Here is a 19,349-nt window from a genome sequence, read left to right as displayed (position 1 = left end):
CCTGCTTTAAATTTATAGTGATTAACAATGCCATTTGTTATGTTTACACTTAGAAAGCAATATTCAATTTTGATGTTGGTAATGTTGATTTTTCTGACTATAGGCGAATTAGTTTATTTTGTTGGAATAGAAGTGATATAATAGGAATTTGCAATTATTTAGTAATCACAAAATACACAGACGTTTGTTCCAAATTTCATTGTGCTCCTAAATCGAATAACTTACTGATGCGTGTGAAGATACAACATAATGTATCGCACTTTTATCTTAAAAAATGTTATATTATAAAATTTTATGCTAATGACTTGGCAAAATATATATATTCGAATTCTTATGAATTAAAATTTTAGAAATATTATAAACAAATTGTCCCCTCACGAGTTTCTTAATAATGGATTTTAAAATTCAAGTTTTACCATCACCAATTACTTCAAAAACTAAAGCTATTTAATATTGTTCAAGGCCACCGTCTAATACAATATCTTAAGATGTTATGTATTTCCTATAGCGAGCCAGAGGGAGGATTAAAATCAAGCAACAGACATTGTTACTGAATTGCAATACAAAATTCCTAATAACGTTTTCAGAATGCAACAATTGATTGAATTAAATAAAAACACTAACAAAACATATTGCAATAATTTATCAGCCAGCACCTACTTACAATCCCCTGAGAAAATCAAGAGTTACCTTATCCAACAAATATACCAGACAATCATAATCCATGCTAAATGTATAAACCTAACATTCCTATCCTAAATATAAAAGTGAATGGGACAATCTTACCCTGATTATAATTGTCTCCATCCAGTAGAGGACGTCCATGTTTAGAATCTCGAATCTGTTTTCGGCAAGCTTCCTTAGGTAAGGGTTTCTTGGTTCAGCTCTTCTACTCTGCCTCGGCAAACTGCTGAAGATTTCAGTTTCTAATTGATCATTAATGGCATGTTTGGTAATGTGCATTAGACAATATTGGACAGTATTAAGCAAGGCTAAAATCTTGTACTGTCGGGTATGATCTATACTACATACCGCACATGCATTATGTAGCTATCTGCCTTCTTCCACTAGTCGATTTTGTGATCATTTCTTTCAGATCATCATAGCGATTGCGGTGATAATCAATCCAAATACACAGTTGTTTTATGGCCATCTTTTTCTCCTCGATTAGGCTCAAGAATCCCTGTTCTTTTTCATTCATCTTTTCGTCCCTTTCTTCTACATTTTTCTCCAGCTCTCCCAACTTCTCTTCTATTTCTGTTACCGTCTTCTTTAAAATTTCCTTCTCACCTTCGGCCTTCTGCAATTTTATCTCGAGTTCTCCAACCTTCCCTCTCAAAAGCAACTCTTGTTCTTTTTCATTTTTAAGTTGCTGAACTAAGTTGGTGATTTCGTTCTTTAGTTTGTCTTTCCCAACCGTGGTCTCTTTTATCCAGTTAGCTGCAACCTCCAGCTCATTCACGATTTCATAAATTCGAGACTCTAAGTGACCATAATCTTCCTCAAACTTAATGCTGAATGTATCAAATCCTGTCAAAGTTTCATTTACTCTCTTTGTTACCTCTGATACGATTTTCATTTGACCCTCTTTGTAAGTTGCAAGTGTTCCTGACAATGACAAAATCCTCTCCTCAAGTACGCTTTGTTCTTGCCGCAACTTCTCTACTTTTCTCCTCTGGTCATCTTCCTTCTCAGTCAGCAACTGTTCTGTGATTCTGAGCTTTTGATTTGTTAACCGGAGCTTGACTTCAGTATTTCGTACATTCTCTACCAAAGTGGCAAGTTCATCTTCTTTCATCTCCAGTCCTCTTTTCAAGTCTTCAATGTTTTCTTCCAATTCATCAACTTTCTGATTTTTGGTATCGATATCCTTGTGGAACTGTTCTGTTATCTCTTCTATCTTCTTCTTTGCAGATTTGAAATTTTCCTCACAGTTTTGAAACAGAACCTTGAGATTTTTGTGCTCTTCGTTCAATTTGATATATTCATCTTCCATTTCTTTCAGCACTCTAGCCTTATCTGCATTCTTCTCGATTAATTCAGCTGTCTGGTTCTTGACTTGAGCCAAACTTTCCATAGACTCTTGTTTACTTCTCTGTGTTAGAACCTCCAATTGGTTTTTATCCAACTGCAGTGAGTCTATATGCTGCTGCAAATGGTTAACCTGTACAGTTAATGCAGCAATTTGAGTGGATGCTTCATTCTGCACATCCTCCGTTTTTTTCTCAAGAGCAATGACCTCATCGAGTCTCTCCTTTAGCGCTTTCTCCAATTCAGAAATTTTTATTTCCAGACCCTCCTTTTCTCCCAGTATTCTCTTTCCATCCATAGTTTTGCTCGATAATTCCTCTTTTAGCCTTTCTATCATAATTAGAAATTCTGATATTTCTTTACTTCTCTTCCCGAGAATGGAATCTGCATCACTTTTCTGTGTTCTCAAAAGATCCAATTGCTCTTGCAGGTTGCTTATTTCCCCTGTCAATGCCATTATTTGAGCAGACACTTCACTCTCTCTATCTTCAGATTGCTTCTTTACTCTGAAGAGTTCATCCTCTTTCTCTTTTGATGCCCTCTCCATCTCTGTAGTTTTAACTTGCAGACCTTCTGTTTCTTGTTGCAACTGAATGAAGTCCTCGCTTTTGCTTTTCAGCTTCTCTTCTAATTCAGTTTTCAGGTTGCTTAGAGAGTTGAGCTCCAATTCCAAGTCTTTTACTCGCGATGCAAAATTCTCTATCTCTTCCAGTATTTTCTGTTGCTCCTCAGTATTCTTTCCAAACTCCCCCTTTAAAGTCTCTATCTGAATTTGGAGTTTGGAAATTTCCTGGTTCTTGCATGTTAGCTGCTCCTCCAATTCACTTTTTATGTTGTGTAATGTGTTAAGCTTCAATTCCAGATCATTCACCTGTAATACAAGACTCTCCTTTTCTCCAAGTGTCCTCTGTTGTTCTGACTTCTTGTTAGCCAACTCCTCCTTTATAGTTTCAATCTGAATTAGGAACTCAGAAATTTCCTGTACTCTTTTCTTGAGTTGTATCTCTGTTTCAGTTTTTTGGATGAGTAGAGATTCCATTTCCTGTTGCTTTGCATTGACCTGATCTGTCAAGTCTTTAACTTGAGCCGATGCCACAATGTCTTTATTTACTATTTGTTCTTCTAATTTGCTTTTGGTGATGCGTAAAGACTCCACTTCAAGTAGCGTATTTTTGATCTGTGCTGTCAGGTCATTAATTCGGGATAATGAATTGCTCTCTTGATCCTCAAGTTTTTTCTGGAGAGCGGAAAATTCATCATCTTTTCGTTTCTCCATTTCTCTTCTCTGGGTATATGATGAATCAAGTTCCAGTTCCAAATCCCGCGCACGAGCTGATGTTTCATTTTTGTGGGTCTCATGCATCTCCAAGTGAGCCAAAAGCTCTTTCTCCCTCTGATCCAATTTCTCCTTTAACTGGCTTGATCCAGTCACAAGATCTTGAATTTTGTTTTGCGCCTTCTTAATCTCATCCTCAAGTTGCAAAATTTTTGAGGATAGAGTGTATTTTTCCTCTTCAGTTGCTTTTTGGGTCTGACGGACCTTGAGTACTGCCTTCTCTTCTGATTCAAGTTGCTCATGTAGGGTGGAAAACTTTGCTTTCAATGCTTTCAGTTCTAGCTGTAGTGCTTCTTTCTCTTGCTTCAATTGATCAGCAATGGTTCTCAAAATTTCTGCATTTTTCTTCTCTTCGGTGCTATTGATGGCTGTCTCCTTCTCCAAGATTAAACCATCCTTCTCTGTATTCATGTCTTCTAGTTTCTGATTCAGTTCAGCCAGTAGCTTACCAGCACTTTCCAGTTTCATATTAAGATCAGAGTTTTCTGCTGTCAAATCGTTAATTCGAGATGCTGAATCTCTCTCTTGATCCTCAAGTTTTGTCAGGAGAGTAGAAAATTCATCATTTTTCTGTTTCTCTGTTTCTCTTCTCTGGATATGCGATGTATCAAGTTCCAGTTCCAAGTCCCGCACGTGAGCTGATGTTTCATTTTTGTGGGTCTCATGCATCTCCAAGAGAGTCAAAAGCTCTCTTTCTTTCTCATACAGATTCTCCCTTAACAGGCTTGATTCTGTTACCAGATCTTGAGTACCGTTTTGTGCCTTCTTTATGTCATCCTCGAGTTGCAAAATTTTTGAGGACAGAGTATTTTTCTCCTCTTCAGTTTCCTTTTGAGTCTGATGTAACTCAGTTCCTTCCTTCTCTGCAGATTCAAAATGCTCCTTCAAAGTCGAAAATTCCCCTTTCAATGCTTCCAATTCTATCTGTAGTGCTTCTTTCTCTTGTTTCAACTGACCAGCACTCTCCAGTTTCATACTGAGATCAGCATTTTCTGTGAAAAGTCTTAATTTCTCTTCATTCAAATCTGCTATAATTTTCTCTGCTTCTTGCATTTTGCTCAAAGCGCTTTGATATTCCAATCTTAATGCTTCATTTTCTTCTGCTGTCACTGTCAGCTTCCTCTCCAAGTCTGCAACCTGCAGAATTGCAGTTTCGAGTTCTTGCTTGATGCTTGCTGTATTATTCTCAAAATCATTTTCCATTTTACCATTTTTGGTGCCCTTTTTCCTTGGAGAATGATCTGAGTCTGAATCTGAGCTGGAAGACGAAGAACTATCCTTTCCACGTCTGTCATGTACTTTTTTTTGCAATTCTCCTGTCAGATGATCATATTGATCATAAAGAGATTGGTAGTGATTATAGAAATCCTTGACCAGATCAGCAACTGGCCCTTTCCCAAGGTTATCTTCTTCTTCTTTAAGAGCCTTTAAGATCTCCTCCACTTTGCCATCAACCTCTGCAATGAATAGGGAATTTTTGTGTATCTATCAATAGAGTTTATCGATGTTGTGGGAAATAAGACAGCTAAGTTGGAGATAAAATCCTCCCTTTAGAAGAGAATGGTAATAGTGAAACGTTTTACTTTCTCCGAACTGAATAATCTACTCAACAAATGCAATCTAGAATTATTTATGCCAGAGATTGTGTACCTGCTTTGGTTCCTTTCAGCTCCTCGTCTCTCTCAGTATCAATGAGACTCCCGAAAAAGGATTTAAAAGATTTCTGCCCACGATGCTTTGGCATCTCTTCTTTTGTTTTCAAATACTTCCTTTGATGGTATTCTAGATCACTGGAAGGCTGTCTTCATCCTGAAAAGTGTGCTTTAATTCAGCAAAAAGCGACTTGATTTTCTTTTCATTCATGACAGATAAATCACAATCCAGTTGGAAACTAGCATTCTAGAATTTAACCATAGACGCTAATCATGATGCATTCATATGGAGTCAATTTGTACAATGATTGAGCACAATGGGCGCTTTGCATCCATATCCTGTTACATTAGAGCATACGTACTTTATGTGGAAATTGAAGGAAAAATTCCAATTTGCCATGCTCATATGAAATGATTTCACTTTTCCAATCTTTAATGCGGAGAATTCCAATTTCCCATGCAGTTGGTTCAAATTAACTAAAATTCTGTTTCCGACCTTGATTAGGCACAATGGGTGATTTAGTTGACTAATGCTGTGACGAATGATGATGGGAAGATATTACTACAGAGTAAATTTGGAGTAATAAAAATTGGTGGGATCTCCGAGTGTCAACAGTAAAGTAAACTATATGTGAGTAGAAGAATTTATTGCTCTATTTATATTCATTAGTGTGACGACCCTATTCATCTCAATAAAAGGTATCTAACAGGTGAGTTGATAGGCTATGTTGTGAAAACAAACCAGGTTTGGTAAAGTTTAAGCTACCATGTTTAGCTAACTTATAATGAGTTAAAAGTTTAAGGAGGAATAGCAGGTTTGAAAGGGTCCAAATTGCCATGAATTCAAAACAGACACGAGTTGGATAGGTGCCTTTAAGTCGAGTGTAGCGAAGGGATTCTCCTAAGAGAAGCTTTAGAGGGAATAGGGGGCTCTTTCTTGTCCTATTTTATCCGCCTTTACTTACTTTCCCGCTTAGGCTTAGGTATGAATTTAGTTTATCCTTTTTTGATTTTGGCTATGGTGGAAGCACTTCCGGCTCCTTCCGACCCATCAAGCTCAGCCGGGTGGACGGACTTCGACGAGGGGGTCTTATTAGAGCCTTTTTCCGAAACGGAAATGGATATTTCCCTAATCTAAATGCACAGTCCCCTTAATGCTACGAAGTGAAGCAGGTAGTCTCTGACTTGCCTCGGTCGTCAGCAAGCCTATGGACGGATGGGATTTCTTCTTGGAAGAGATTCAGATTGATGGCTGAGAAGCACCCTCATCCCCCTAAGGCTAGGCACTAAGTAAGCAAGCTACCTTGACTGGATCACATAGCGTTAGCGGAGTGAGCGGGAGAAACTTCTACAGCAAATTCAGACTAAACTCGATCACTTGGCAGGGGGGTCACCGCTCGCTAACCGGTTACCGTCTCTTACCCTAAACAAGAGCAGGGGTGAAACTAAGACTCATTTTTTTTCTCCAAATGTATTGAATATACTTTATTCTTTTATACAAGTAAAATAGTTACTTATTTAGATAATAAAGTAGAAATTACATCAAAATAAATTACTTGTTTTCAACTTCAAAAATCACTAGCAGTTGACCTGGACACCCGCCATGTCCTTTTCTCATAACATGAAGGACGATAATCTACATGTTCAAGAGAATGTTGAAACCAGATCTCTTGGTAAGTCACCGTTTTTAATGCGAATGTGGAATTCTTTTATATGTCTACAGCCTAAAGGCGCTTTTATTAGAGTAATGGAGCCAGTGGATGATTGCTTATTGAAGATCTTAGTTGCATCTCCAAGCAAATAAAACTCAACTATGCTTGATGTACATCCCATTTGACAAAATGTCGCATGACATCCTATCATTGGACAGTTAAAAAAAAAAAAAAAAAAAACCACTATTTTTTCATTCAATAAAGTTTTGCTAACACACTTTCTTGTCAGCAAGGTGGTAAAAAGTGATGTAGAAATTGCAAAATCCAATAAAATTACCTTCCACAAGTTACGCAATTCAAAAACGAAAGCAAACTTTTAGCTAATGTTTTGAAACTCAGTTGGGCAGTGACTCAAAAAAGATGGAGGATAAAACAGTTGAACCGATTTCAATTCGAATGTAAAATGATATTGATACCTATCAAGGATTCTGATGATAATGTGTGCCAGGGACTCGAAAAATGAATCAATTGTAAGCGATTTTTTTCTTTTTTCATTTTTTTAAACTAAAAAAAGCAATTAAGAAATTAATTCAATGGGTGGCCTTAAATCTGATTCTCGGTTGAACCGGTTAATTGATCAGGTTTTGACTCTTCTAATTGATTTCCTGGCCGGCTTTGAAAAGAATGCTTTTCATGCAGGCAGAATATCTTTTTAGGCTTTTAGCAAATATTCTTTCTACCCATTGAGATAAAATTATTTGATATGTCATCAGCCCAACAATTTCCTCTAGAAAAATCATGTAACGTCATATTATTGATACTTCAATAGTCCGAGAGAATCTCGAATGAACATGGCACTACATCAAGATTCAAGAATGGCTATCTAAGTTTTCAAAAAGTAAAATGTCATTTTCTTTTTCCTAAGTTTTTGAAAAATGTTCACCACATGCTAAGCCCACAATTAACAATCCAAGCATTTAAAATCAATTTCTTCATAACTAATCATAATGCAAAACTGCTTTTCCACAGCATTTTATTTATCACACAATTCACACGTACTTACCACGTAAGTATAGAGAGAGACAACTATTGATAAATTTGAAATTCAAAAAGATAGCTACACATGATTTGGTCATTTTTTGTGTAAAAAGGCACTACATCAAAAGGCCAGCTAATTGTTTGACCACCTGAATTTTAGCATAAAAAAGTAAACAAATATAGTCTTTGTTTGAGCCCCATTTTGTAGGGAAAATTGTATTTTTGAATTATGTATCGATGGAAAATGTATGGTTAAAAAATAATAAAAAAAATTTTTAGATTTTTTTGTAATATTATTTTATTGAAAAATGCGTTGTTGAAATTATATCAAAACACTGTAAAATAATGTATTTTTCTTGAAGAATGAGACTCAAATATAATGCTTTTCCTTCTACGATGATGATGATGATGATGATGATGATGATAATAATAATAATAATAATAATAATAATAATAAAATAAACAAATATAATGCTTTTCCTATTTTCCTTAATTATTATTTTAAGAAAAAAGAGTTTTTCCTAAAGTTTTTTGCAATTCAAATGAATAAATATACAGACATCTTATTTTCCAAAAGAGGTTGGAGAAGAACTTTGATCATTTTTCCCCTTTTGTTGGACTTTCAATTTTCACAATTCGTAAATAAGTTTTGAAATTTGTTAAGAATTTTGTCTAAAATCTTACCATTTCTTGAGTGTGCGAGTTTATTTATGGAAACAACTCGCAGTGTACATAATTCGTTTTTTAACAAAAAATACGAAAATTGGAACTCAGGTCTTCTGTATATGCACTTAACTCTATAAATTGATTTAACGTAACAAATTATTGCAATTCCAAAATTTACACTGTCTAGAACTTCAACACTTTCGAAAAAGGATTGCCGAAAATCACAAAATAAAAACTCTTAGGATATGTTTGATTACATTTATTTTCCATGAAAAATATCAATTTTTTATTCAAATTCCTACTTAGAGTGTTTGATTGCCATTTTTTTCGTGGAAAACATTTTCCGACTTTTGAAAATATGCCTAATTTTCCTTTTTTTAAGGAAAACATTTTCCTTGCGTAGATGTGGCTTTTATTTTTCACAAAAAATGAAAACATTTTCTTTTCTAGGTGATATTTTCCATGCCAATCAAACACACTCTTACGGAATCAGATAATTTTTCGGATTGACTTGTGCAGAAAGAAAACGAAGCAGAAAAATACAGTATGTGCTTTTGTTTTGAAAGATTTAAGTTTCATGTTCTACAAGTGAAATTAGTGAAATAATTCCCGAAAAATAAGGAATCAAACGAAAATCTGATTTATTCTCTTTGAGTTACTTAATCAAAATAAATTTTAAATCACTGATCACAATTATAATCAAATTCTTACTGAAGAAATACACTATAAACTAATCGGCCAATTCTCCGCTACTGAAAATTGAAAAAGTTCATCGAAATATCCAACAGAAACAAACTCAACTTCAAGTAATATGATTTCATCACCCAATTCGTCAACTACGAAAAAAATGAATTACATCTGAGTAGGTTAATCGAGCGCTCAATCCGTCAACTACGAGATCATAATCAAGTAGAACTGAATAAAAAAAAACAGAAGAAAGAGAAGCAAAACTAGCAGAACACAGAAAATTACACAAGTTGGAAATTTAAGCTACTTGAAAATCGGAATAATCAAAAAATCAATTCGAGTATAATAATCGGAGAATTACCAGAGAATCAGAGCTCAAAAATTTACTTTTTCCGTCCACAAACGATCCTCCAACCACGATATCGTCCCACGCAGAGACACAGAAAACACTAAAAAATTAGAGAGAATGAATTATGTAATGATGTGACTAAGCACGAAAAACGAGAGAAAATGGGGGGGAAATTCGAAAATGTTATTTTGTCTGGTACACAGATCACCGGTAGTGCATTTTTTGACTGGAAAGGGCGGAAAGAAAGAGAGGGAATATTTGGAGTTTTCTATCGGTTATAACGCCCTTTCATTTTGAGTTAATTAACAAGATGCCATTCTGAGTTTATTTTATTTCCGAAAATTCTGTTGCTGAAGTGTATGTGTGAGTGAAACAGGTCATTTCTTGTCCATTTATTACAAAATTATATTCATTTTTTCTGATTATTTATTATAGAAAATTACAAAAAATGTCCATTTTGTCATAGTCGTTTGCAAAAATATCAAAAAAATTTCAATGTCCCATTTTTGCAATTATTTGGACGAGAGTATCCCTAAGTAGCTTTCATGACAAGTTACATTAAAATGATGTTCTCGACATTTTAAATGTCGTTCTCGATATTAGAATCCGTTTACATTTCAAAAGTACACTTGTCAAATCACAATATTAAACGTTTTCGACATTTCAAACGTTGTTCTCGATAAATTAAATGTCTAGAATGACATTTCATTCCAAACATGACATTTCTCTATACTTTAAATATTGTTCTCGCTATTTTTGTGTCTAACTTTAATTGTGATTCGACATGTGCAATATAAAATTATTTATTCTTTCATTAAGGGTAAAATAGAGAATTTGGTATCAAATTTGACCATTTTTACAAAAATTATCAAAAAATGACATTTTTGAATTGACATATGTAAAATTGGACATTTTTGCAAATGTCCCTTATTATTAATAAGTAGATCTCATGAAATATTAGTTTATAAAAAGGGTAATTAGCACATAACATCCTTACTTTTCAGTGTTATCGTGCAAAACATCTCTACTTTTCAATTTTTGGCACTTTTACTCTTACCTTCACATTTTATTGCGAAAATCATTTTCATTAAAATTTTCGTGTAAAATGACAAATATACCCAATATTTAAATAAACCAATAAAAAAAGTTAAAAAATAAATTGCAATCATACCTCCAACCTTTTTAAAAAGATGCAAATGAGTTCAAATAAATTTAAAAAATGGTAATTAGCACAAAACACCCCTACATTTCATTATTATTATATAAAACATCCATACATTTTAATTTTTTGACATTCTCACCCTTATTTTTATATTTCATTGCAAAAACCATTATTTTCATCCATTTTTCTCAATTAAAAGCTATAAAATGACAAATATGCCATCTTTTTTAAATAAACAAAAAATAAAGAAAAAAAAAACAAATTGCAACTATATTTCAAAAAAGTACAAATAAATTTCAACTAAATAATTAAAAAATAAATAAATATTTATTTTTTAATCTTTTAGTTGAAATTTATTTACTTTTTTTTTTTTTTTGAAAATTTTGGGAGTATAGTTACAATTTGCTCTTTATTTGTTGTTTGTTATGAGGGTATATTTGTCATTTTATAGTTTGGCACATCTCAGGAAATGTTGACAAATTTTAAAACCGAGAACTTTTAATTTGAAAGAGCTCCAATTGATCTTTCAGATGCAACTTCTCTTGATCTGTAAAGAATCCATATCATGAATATTTATATTTCTTGCAGTATAAAACGACTTCACCTTGTTTAATTGTCCCCTCATACATCCTCTGTTCTTTTGAAGCCGAGCTTTTGTGACTGCCACCAAATTCATTGCAATCAATATATCTGAAGATTTTAATTGTAGGCTTGGCAAAGAACATATGTAAATTCCAAAATAAAAACTTTGGCAGTACTAATCTCCTGCCCTAAGTGAACAGGATAAAAACTTCTCACTGCTGACCAATCTTCTTTTAAATGATAAGATATAAATTGGATGCTAAAAGGGATAAAATCTGCTTTTGACTCTAAGAAGAACATAAGTTGCATTGTTAGGTGCATTCTTCAACAAAACCGCATCTACTTTATTATAAGCAATTGTATGTTTAACCAATGGAAGAAAATTGCCTCTCTTAATCGATTCACCTCTGAATGCTATGCCATTTTCAATTGACTATTTGCAACTTTTTTGAAGCTTTGCTTCCTGATAATTTTATCCGCACATTGCAACGAATTCATCAAGTCGTGAAACAATTTGTAAATATACACACACAAAATTTTGTGCTATTTTCTCATATTAAAAAGATTACCTTAGAATTTTTTGGAGCTAAGAAATATATGTAAGGCGATCATAATATGCTAATTCTAGCGAGAGAAGATTTATTATCGTAGTTAATTTGTTTCTCTACTAACTACTCGAATGGAAAGGCATTTCAAGATTTTAAGGAGAGGGAATCTCTTTAAAAATACTATCCACTCAAATTTTTTGTATTTTATATTTTGAGGTCTTTAATTTCAATTTATAGGTTGTATAAATTAGACACAAGTTTGTAAATACTCTCAGAATAAAGATTTCAGAAAGATAAAAAAATCTTTAAATTAGTTTGTTGTTAGTCCTAATACATTTTCAAAATTAATATATATTTTGTAGGGAAAAAAGGTAACATATTTCCAAGTTGACCATGTTCACAGTTATTGAGGCGTCGTGGTCTCAAATTATGGAACTACAACCCTTTTCCAAATTATGACATCTACTTTAATTTTTCTTGATTAAATTTACACTTATCTCAGTCCCATTTAGGAAACTTTATATGACTGATTATGATTTTGTGTCATTTTAGTTGTTTAAGGATGAAATCTGTGTTGGAAATATTTTTTTTTATCGGAAATTGGTTGTGACCAATTTTAAATGATTATTTAAGTAGAACTCATTATTTGGTGAATGAGAAATTAAGCCAAATGTAAACCACTTAAATACTGGAAATTATTGAAAAAATCGTATAGAATATTGTGGAATATTCTAAAAATATATGGAGGAAAAAATATGACTTTTCGTATGAAAGATCATGACTCTTGGTATGGATATGATTAATATCCAATAATTATGAATTTCAAGAGCTGTGTCTTTGGGTATAGTTTTGTCTTTTGACATACATTTCTAACTACTATATATATAGACCCCAGTGTTTGAATTTTATTCATTCAAGAAAAGTCATAGATATATATCATTTCATTTCAATTTATACTTTGGTTTTGCATAAAATATTTGCATCAAAGTCATGGTCATGGTAGAGAGGGAATTTCGTTCGAGTTCGCTGGTCGAAATTATTTGGAGTGCTCCTATGGCTCGACATGGTCGTTGTATCTTGGGAGATGATTGCCGAAAAATCGTTAGCACCAATGCGGGGCAAATTCATCTTAAGGATAAAGTGTCCAACACTTATCTCGGCCAAAAATTCATCACTTGCATCTTCCTCCTCATTTTCTGATTTCCTTTTATTATGATTTGATTTCAGAAAATGATTAATCTAATTTTTATATATTTATATTGCAAGGTTCAATTGTTCAAGAATCGAAAGAGAAGGTTCCACATTCATATTCTTCAAAATCGGTAAATTCTCATTTTGCCTTTATTGAATCCAATTTCAGTAAGTTGGAATACGTTTCAATTTCATGCAAATAAACGATATGTTTATTATGAATATAATATGCACAATTATCGGTGTAATTTTCCAACAATCTCAAGATGAATTCTATATTTTCGTGCATCCTATATTCATGTTCAAAGAAATTTCGTTTGCCGAAATTGAAAATTTATTTCTAGCACCTTCTCCGTCGTATGAGAGTCTGTCCACTGTCAAAAGATGTTTGTGAAAAACCTATCGTTCGACCCAACTAACACCTAGAGGGAGGGTGAATAGGTGTTCTTGCGGAATTAAAAACTTTTTGAATAATTCATGCAACAAGTCACACAAATTATAATTTGTCCAGATTAATTCACGTGCTTTATCTACCTATGTTGGATTACCATGAACAAGTAAATAAATTAAAGCGGTAAAAACACAATAAAAATGTTGACGGAGAAATCGAATTGGGTAAAAACTCCGGGCACAAGCCAGTAGAGATTCACTATTGTAGAAACCAACTTACAGCATGCCAGACATCATTGACACTCTCAATTTTCTGACCTCCTTGCTGTATGACCTCAAGACCCTCCTGGATTTTGCAGATCCGTGCTAAATCCCAGCCTTGTATAATTTCTACCTCCCGTGAATCGCCACGCACTCCAGCTCTTCAAGCAAATCCTTCCCGGATCTTCAAACTGATGATCTTCTGGAAGTTTAATTGGAGTTGTGAGACAGGTGTTTTGGTGTTTATGGATTTGATGTTTTTTACTCAACAAGCCAAAGATTGGTATGAGAACAATGAAGGATTTCATTGGCTTTTGATCCTTGGAGAGAATGATTTGGATTTTTGGTTGCCAAGGAATTGAAAGAATATTCAAAGTGTTTTCAATGTGAATTTTCGGGTTAATGAACACGAATAGGACGTTTGGTATATATAGAGGTTGATATATGGTAATGTGGAGAGTCAAACATTCGCGAGCGTTTAAAATTAGAATTGGCTAGGTAACACGGTCGCTCGAGCGAGGTACTGGCTAGCCTCGAGCGACGTACATTTCGCTCGAGCGATGGCTCAGCGCGAGTCCAGAGAAGTTCGTTCTGCAATTGTGGCTCGAGCGAGGTCAGGGCGAGACTCTAGCAAAATCAAAGCGCCGCTTGCATCTTCGAGGCATCCCACACAACCCTAGACCTAGCCTATAAACTTTAGTTAATTGCAACTCTAGTCCCTGAACTATTAGACATTGACAATTTGGTCCTTGGTCACAGATTTGCCAATTACATATTTTCCTAACAAACTCCCCCTTTGGCATTCTGTGACAAAAACACATTTGACAGTCAAGGATAAAAAACAAATTGACTCCAAACTAGCAATCTATTCTATCGCATCAGCAATATCTTGTTGAACCTGTTTCCTGAAAAACAAAACTCAAATACCACATGAAAAAGCATGTGAAATGGAAACAGTAAATATAGACAAGATATAAATCATATATCATTAACCAGATTAAGAAGCAACAATAATGTATGTCTAAAACACCAAAAATAGACATTAAGATTGTCAAAACATCAAAAACTTAATCTAGTTATAAAATGACATATATACATCAACTTTATGTCACAGTTATCAAAAAATAATTATCTGCTCCAATATCTATGCAGCTCCAATATCTATGCAATCTACTCCATATCAACTCAATCAATCTACTCCCCCTTTTTGTTACAAAGTGCCAAAGAAAAGCGAAAGCAACAAAACGAACTAAGAAGCAGCATCTCCAGCACTGGAAGAATCAGAACCACTCTCAGCACTCGTGCTCTCCTCCAAATGATCTCGAATCCAGTTCAACTGACGCTGACAGACAGCAAGAGCACGGCGAAACATAGACATCTCGGCTAACTGACGCTCCGAAGCAGCACGTAACTGCGTGATCTCAGCTATCATACGAGCCTGCTGCTCGATCAGTGTAGACATCTGACCCATAAGCGTCACCATGGGGTCAACGGGTAGAGAAGCCACCCCCGGAGCAGAAGTAGATGTCGAAGCAAACGCAGAGCTAAAAGGCATAGCAGAAGGAAAAACTGGATGATGAGGGAGAAACACACGGGAGCCCCCTGTAAGAATCTCAGTAATAGGATCAAAGGGCTCCGAAGGATCAAAAACATCAGGGGTCGCAGCCGGAGCGGTAGAGGAAGATGACAGTACATGGGATCGACTCTGATGAATGGTCTGCTGTCCAATCGGACGTCCTATGCGACAAGTCGAACCCTCCGGAAAAGAGGCACCCAAAGACAACGCAACCCGATGAATCAAACAAGCATAAGGCAACCCGATCTGACCCCCAGGAGTACGAAAGGAAGCCAGAATATTCTGGCACACAAAACTAGAAAAGTCGATCGAGTCCCCATGAAGAAGGGCATACAGAAAACGAGCACGCACCATAGGTAGAGAAGAGGTATGGGCAACAGGCCACAGGTTTGTGCACACTATGCGCAACAAGACCTGACGATCAGTAGGCAATGACCCCGTGGCCATCGCCGTAGGCCCACCGATAGACGGGGTGTTCAAAAGCGTAGACTGAACAAGAGTATCGGCCAGAATAGAAGCAGGTAAAATATAGGGGTAGGTCGGATGGGTAATCTGAGGTATACCTAAGGCATGAGCTACAGCCGATGGAGTAACTCTAAATGAATGACCTCTAAGAGTAACCCGAAAGGACGAGCCATCTATATCATGAATATTCGCGTAGAATTCCTGAACGAGGAGTGGAGGAGGAGGTGAAAGACCAATAAGAAGGGGCTCCCAACCCCGGGAAACAAAAATGGCGGCTTTATCAACAGGAAGGTCAGATAAGATTACCTCATGCTCCACGAGAACGGGGCGTAAGGAGAACTGAGAAGTGAAGACTTCCTGAGCTGTAGCAGAAATGAATCTGGAACGACTATACGACGTCGAACCACTAGCTGGCTGTGCAGAGGATCGAGAACGCTTACGGGCCATCTGGCATTCGTAGAGACAAAACTAATAAGTAATATGAAGAATGCACGTGATTCGATGCAATGTGGAAAGAAACACCACACACACAAAAGAGGCACAATAGAGATGCATCAACAAACGTGAATGACCCTAAGAACAAACGAAGTAAGATGAAGATATAGACCAAAAACATGTGTGAACACACCTGTCATGGCACGTGATGACAAAGAACCAACGACGGAAAGGAAAGAAAGAAATGAGATGCACAAAAAAAAGAAAACAAAGAGTAAAACAAGTAAGGATTTTCATCGAGCATGTGGCGTGCATCACTTTGTCACACAATTCCAAGCACATATGAGATCCAATCACCCATCCAATCATAGTTCCTCAAACTAGAAATGAGGTACTTTAAAATGAAACAAGCCACACGTCAAACGGATTAACGGAATGCAAGAACGAACGAATTGAAAATGGATGAAAAAATGTAAAGCACATAGTTCGAAGAATGAAAAAATCAACAATGCAATGGAAATCGTGATGCACAATGCGGGAAAGAACTCCCAATGAAACAAGGAATGTCGAAGCCACTATTAATTAAGTAACAACCAAGCAAGAATACCAAAGTAAGGCAAACACACGACAAAGAGAAGGAAAACGAAAAAAAAAGAAAAAAAATTACCTCAATATGAAGTTTGGCAAAGGAAATCCGGAAACAAATATGTTATGGACCGTGGAGTGATGTTATTAGAGGAATATGGGGATGAAATATGGAGAAAATCACGAAGAAAAACGAAGGAGAAGAGAAAAAGAAGAAAATGCGCGAAAAAAAATAAAACAGGGCCGTTTTAAAATAGGCCTGTCGCTCGAGCGAGGGTCCAGCGAGACTCGGGCGACAGGTACTCTGCTTTTGTCGCTCGAGCGAAGACCAGGCGAGACTCGAGCGAAACACCAAATGTCAAAAATAGCACCAAAAATTTCAATTTTGAGAAAAATAACATAATCTTCAAGAAATGACGAAATTAGCCCCAAATCGTGAAATTCCAAAAATAAGAGAACTACGTAATAGTGGAAAATAATCCAAAAAAATAGCATGGAACCACATATGCAATCAAAACCAACAATAAGCATAAAATCACAAACCCGACCACCAGCACGTAGACAAATCGTTAATCCACACATAGTTCAGAATCCTGTGTAGTAAAGTGTATACAGAACATCACCGTGAAAAGTGCCACGTAGTCCATGCAAGCTAGATTCAAAACCTTAAATTAGTGAGAAAGGACACGTGAAAACAACCTGACAAAGGTGAATGTCGACCAAGTGACAGTCAAATCCAATTCCACGAGGACCTATATCAAATACTATGATTGCCACAATTTACTCCCCCTAACTGTATGATTCCAAATTTTTATTTTTACCTTTTTATTTTTTTTTTAACAAAAGAACTTAAGTGCAATGCCATCCCCATTAGGCAACATAAATGATCCTTGTAACGAACTTTGGGCCGGTGACTCCCAAGTCAGACGACCATAGGGCACCAGGTTAGAAACCTCTCAGGCTTAATTGTTCGAGTCAAATAGGCCCCGAAAATAGCCATAAGTTCAACAAAGAACAAAAGTAAAACTAGGGAAAGACAATATTGATTAGGTTACACTCGTCCCAGATCAAGTCAAATGTACATACAACCCCAATCATAGAAGAACACCATCCCAAGTCTCACCCATGCGGTCAAGACTCACTTACAGGACTACAGTGTGTGTTGTGTGAAAATGAATGCCGAGCCATATACCCAGAACTTCACATTGAAAAATGAACAAAGATGGATCCTCAGATTTATACACATGTTGGAAAAATAGAATTTGATTTTTAATGCAAATGCCAGAATCGTTACATAAAAGTCCAAAAAAAAAAATTTATTCTATTTTATTTTATTTGATTTTTTTTTTATATTAAAACACACATATAACACATAACAGAAGACTAAACAAAACAAAAGAAATGCATCACACACACACAGATCACACGCAAGATATGAAGTGATGAGGTACATATGTGATGAATGCATGAATCCATGATCAAATAGGTGAGCAAACACCAACAGCCGTCCGAAGCGACTCAAACCTCAATCCATCTAGTGGTTTCGTAAGTAGATCAGCCAATTGATTATCAGTAGAGACATGGTCAAAAGAGACAACATGTGATTCAACAAGCTCTCGAATGAAATGATGTCGTATGTCAATATGTTTTGTTCGAGAGTGCTGAATGGGATTCTTAGAAATATTTATCGCACTCATATTATCACAGAAAACAGTCATTGTCCCTTGACTAATCCCATAATCACTAAGCATTTGTTTCATCCAGAGAAGCTGAGTACAGCAACTCCCTGCAGCTATGTATTCGGCCCCTGCCGTGGATAAAGATATTAAATTTTGTTTCTTACTTAGCCAGGCTACGAGATTGCTACCCATGTAAAAACAACCCCTAGTCGTACTTTTCCTATCATCTGCATTTCCGGTCCAATCGGCGTCGGAGTATCCAGCCAAATCAAGATTGAAATTCCTAGAATAGAATATCCCTAGATCTACTGTACCACTGATATACCTGATTATGCGTCTAACAGAGCTTATTATGCGTCTAACAGAGCTTAGGTGTGACTCTTTTGGATCTGCCTGAAAGCGAGCACACACTCCTACACTAAAGGCAATGTCAGGCCTAGTAGCTGTGAGATAGAGAAGACTACCTATCATGCTACGATATAGGGAAGGATCTACACTCTTACCAGAAGGATCAAGACCTAACTTTAAGCTAGTACTCATCGGTGTTCTAGTATGCTTCTTACTATCTAACCCAAATCGCTTAACGAGATCCTTAGCATACTTAGACTGTGAGATAAACAGTCCATCCTCTGTCTGTCGTACCTGAAGTCCAAGGAAATAACTTAACTCCCCAACCATACTCATCTCGAACTCTCTTTGCAGACACTCAGCAAACTCAAACGCTAAAGACTCAAAAGGAGACCCAAAAATGATATCGTCGACGTAAATCTGAGCAATGGTAAAATTTTCTTCTATATGTCTAATGAATAAGGTCCTATCTGCACCACCTTGAGAGAATCCATGTTCTTCCAGATATGATGTAAGTCTCTCTTACCAAGCTCTAGGAGCTTACTTCAAACCATAGAGTGCTTTGTGAAGTTTGTAGACATAGTGGGGAAATTTTGGATCAACAAATCCCTTAGGTTGTTCCACATATACTTCTTCCTGAAGAAGTCCATTCAAGAAGGCACTCTTAACGTCCATTTGATGCAACTTGAACCCTAAGGTACATGCCACAGCAAGTA

General features: G+C 35.8%; 1 protein-coding gene across 1 annotated transcript; it reads right to left on the bottom strand.

Moving 5' to 3' along the window:
- Positions 1 to 560: 560 nt before the first annotated feature.
- On the bottom strand, positions 561 to 9,642 carry LOC111375460 (COP1-interactive protein 1-like). The gene is made up of 3 exons (XM_022998283.1): positions 9,424 to 9,642; positions 5,018 to 5,176; positions 561 to 4,824 (listed from the first exon to the last, which is right to left on the bottom strand). The coding sequence occupies exons 2-3, from the start codon at positions 5,109 to 5,111 to the stop codon at positions 1,043 to 1,045; spliced, it is 3,876 nt and encodes a 1,291-aa protein (XP_022854051.1). The 5' UTR covers positions 5,112 to 5,176; positions 9,424 to 9,642; the 3' UTR covers positions 561 to 1,042.
- Positions 9,643 to 19,349: the final 9,707 nt, after the last annotated feature.

This window comes from Olea europaea, unplaced genomic scaffold, assembly GCF_002742605.1.
Source record: "Olea europaea var. sylvestris unplaced genomic scaffold, O_europaea_v1 scaffold138, whole genome shotgun sequence".
Taxonomy (NCBI): Eukaryota; Viridiplantae; Streptophyta; class Magnoliopsida; order Lamiales; family Oleaceae; genus Olea; species Olea europaea.
Note: the sequence above shows the minus strand (reverse complement) of the source record. Positions and strands in the feature narration are given on the sequence as shown.

Coding starts and splice junctions, on each gene's coding strand:
- LOC111375460 (XM_022998283.1), bottom strand. CDS start 5,111: ATGCCAAAGCATCGTGGGCAGAAATCTTTTAAATCCTTTTTCGGGAGT. Junction 4,825..5,017: donor GCTGAAAGGAACCAAAGCAG/GTACACAATCTC, acceptor TATTCATTGCAG/AGGTTGATGGCAAAGTGGAG.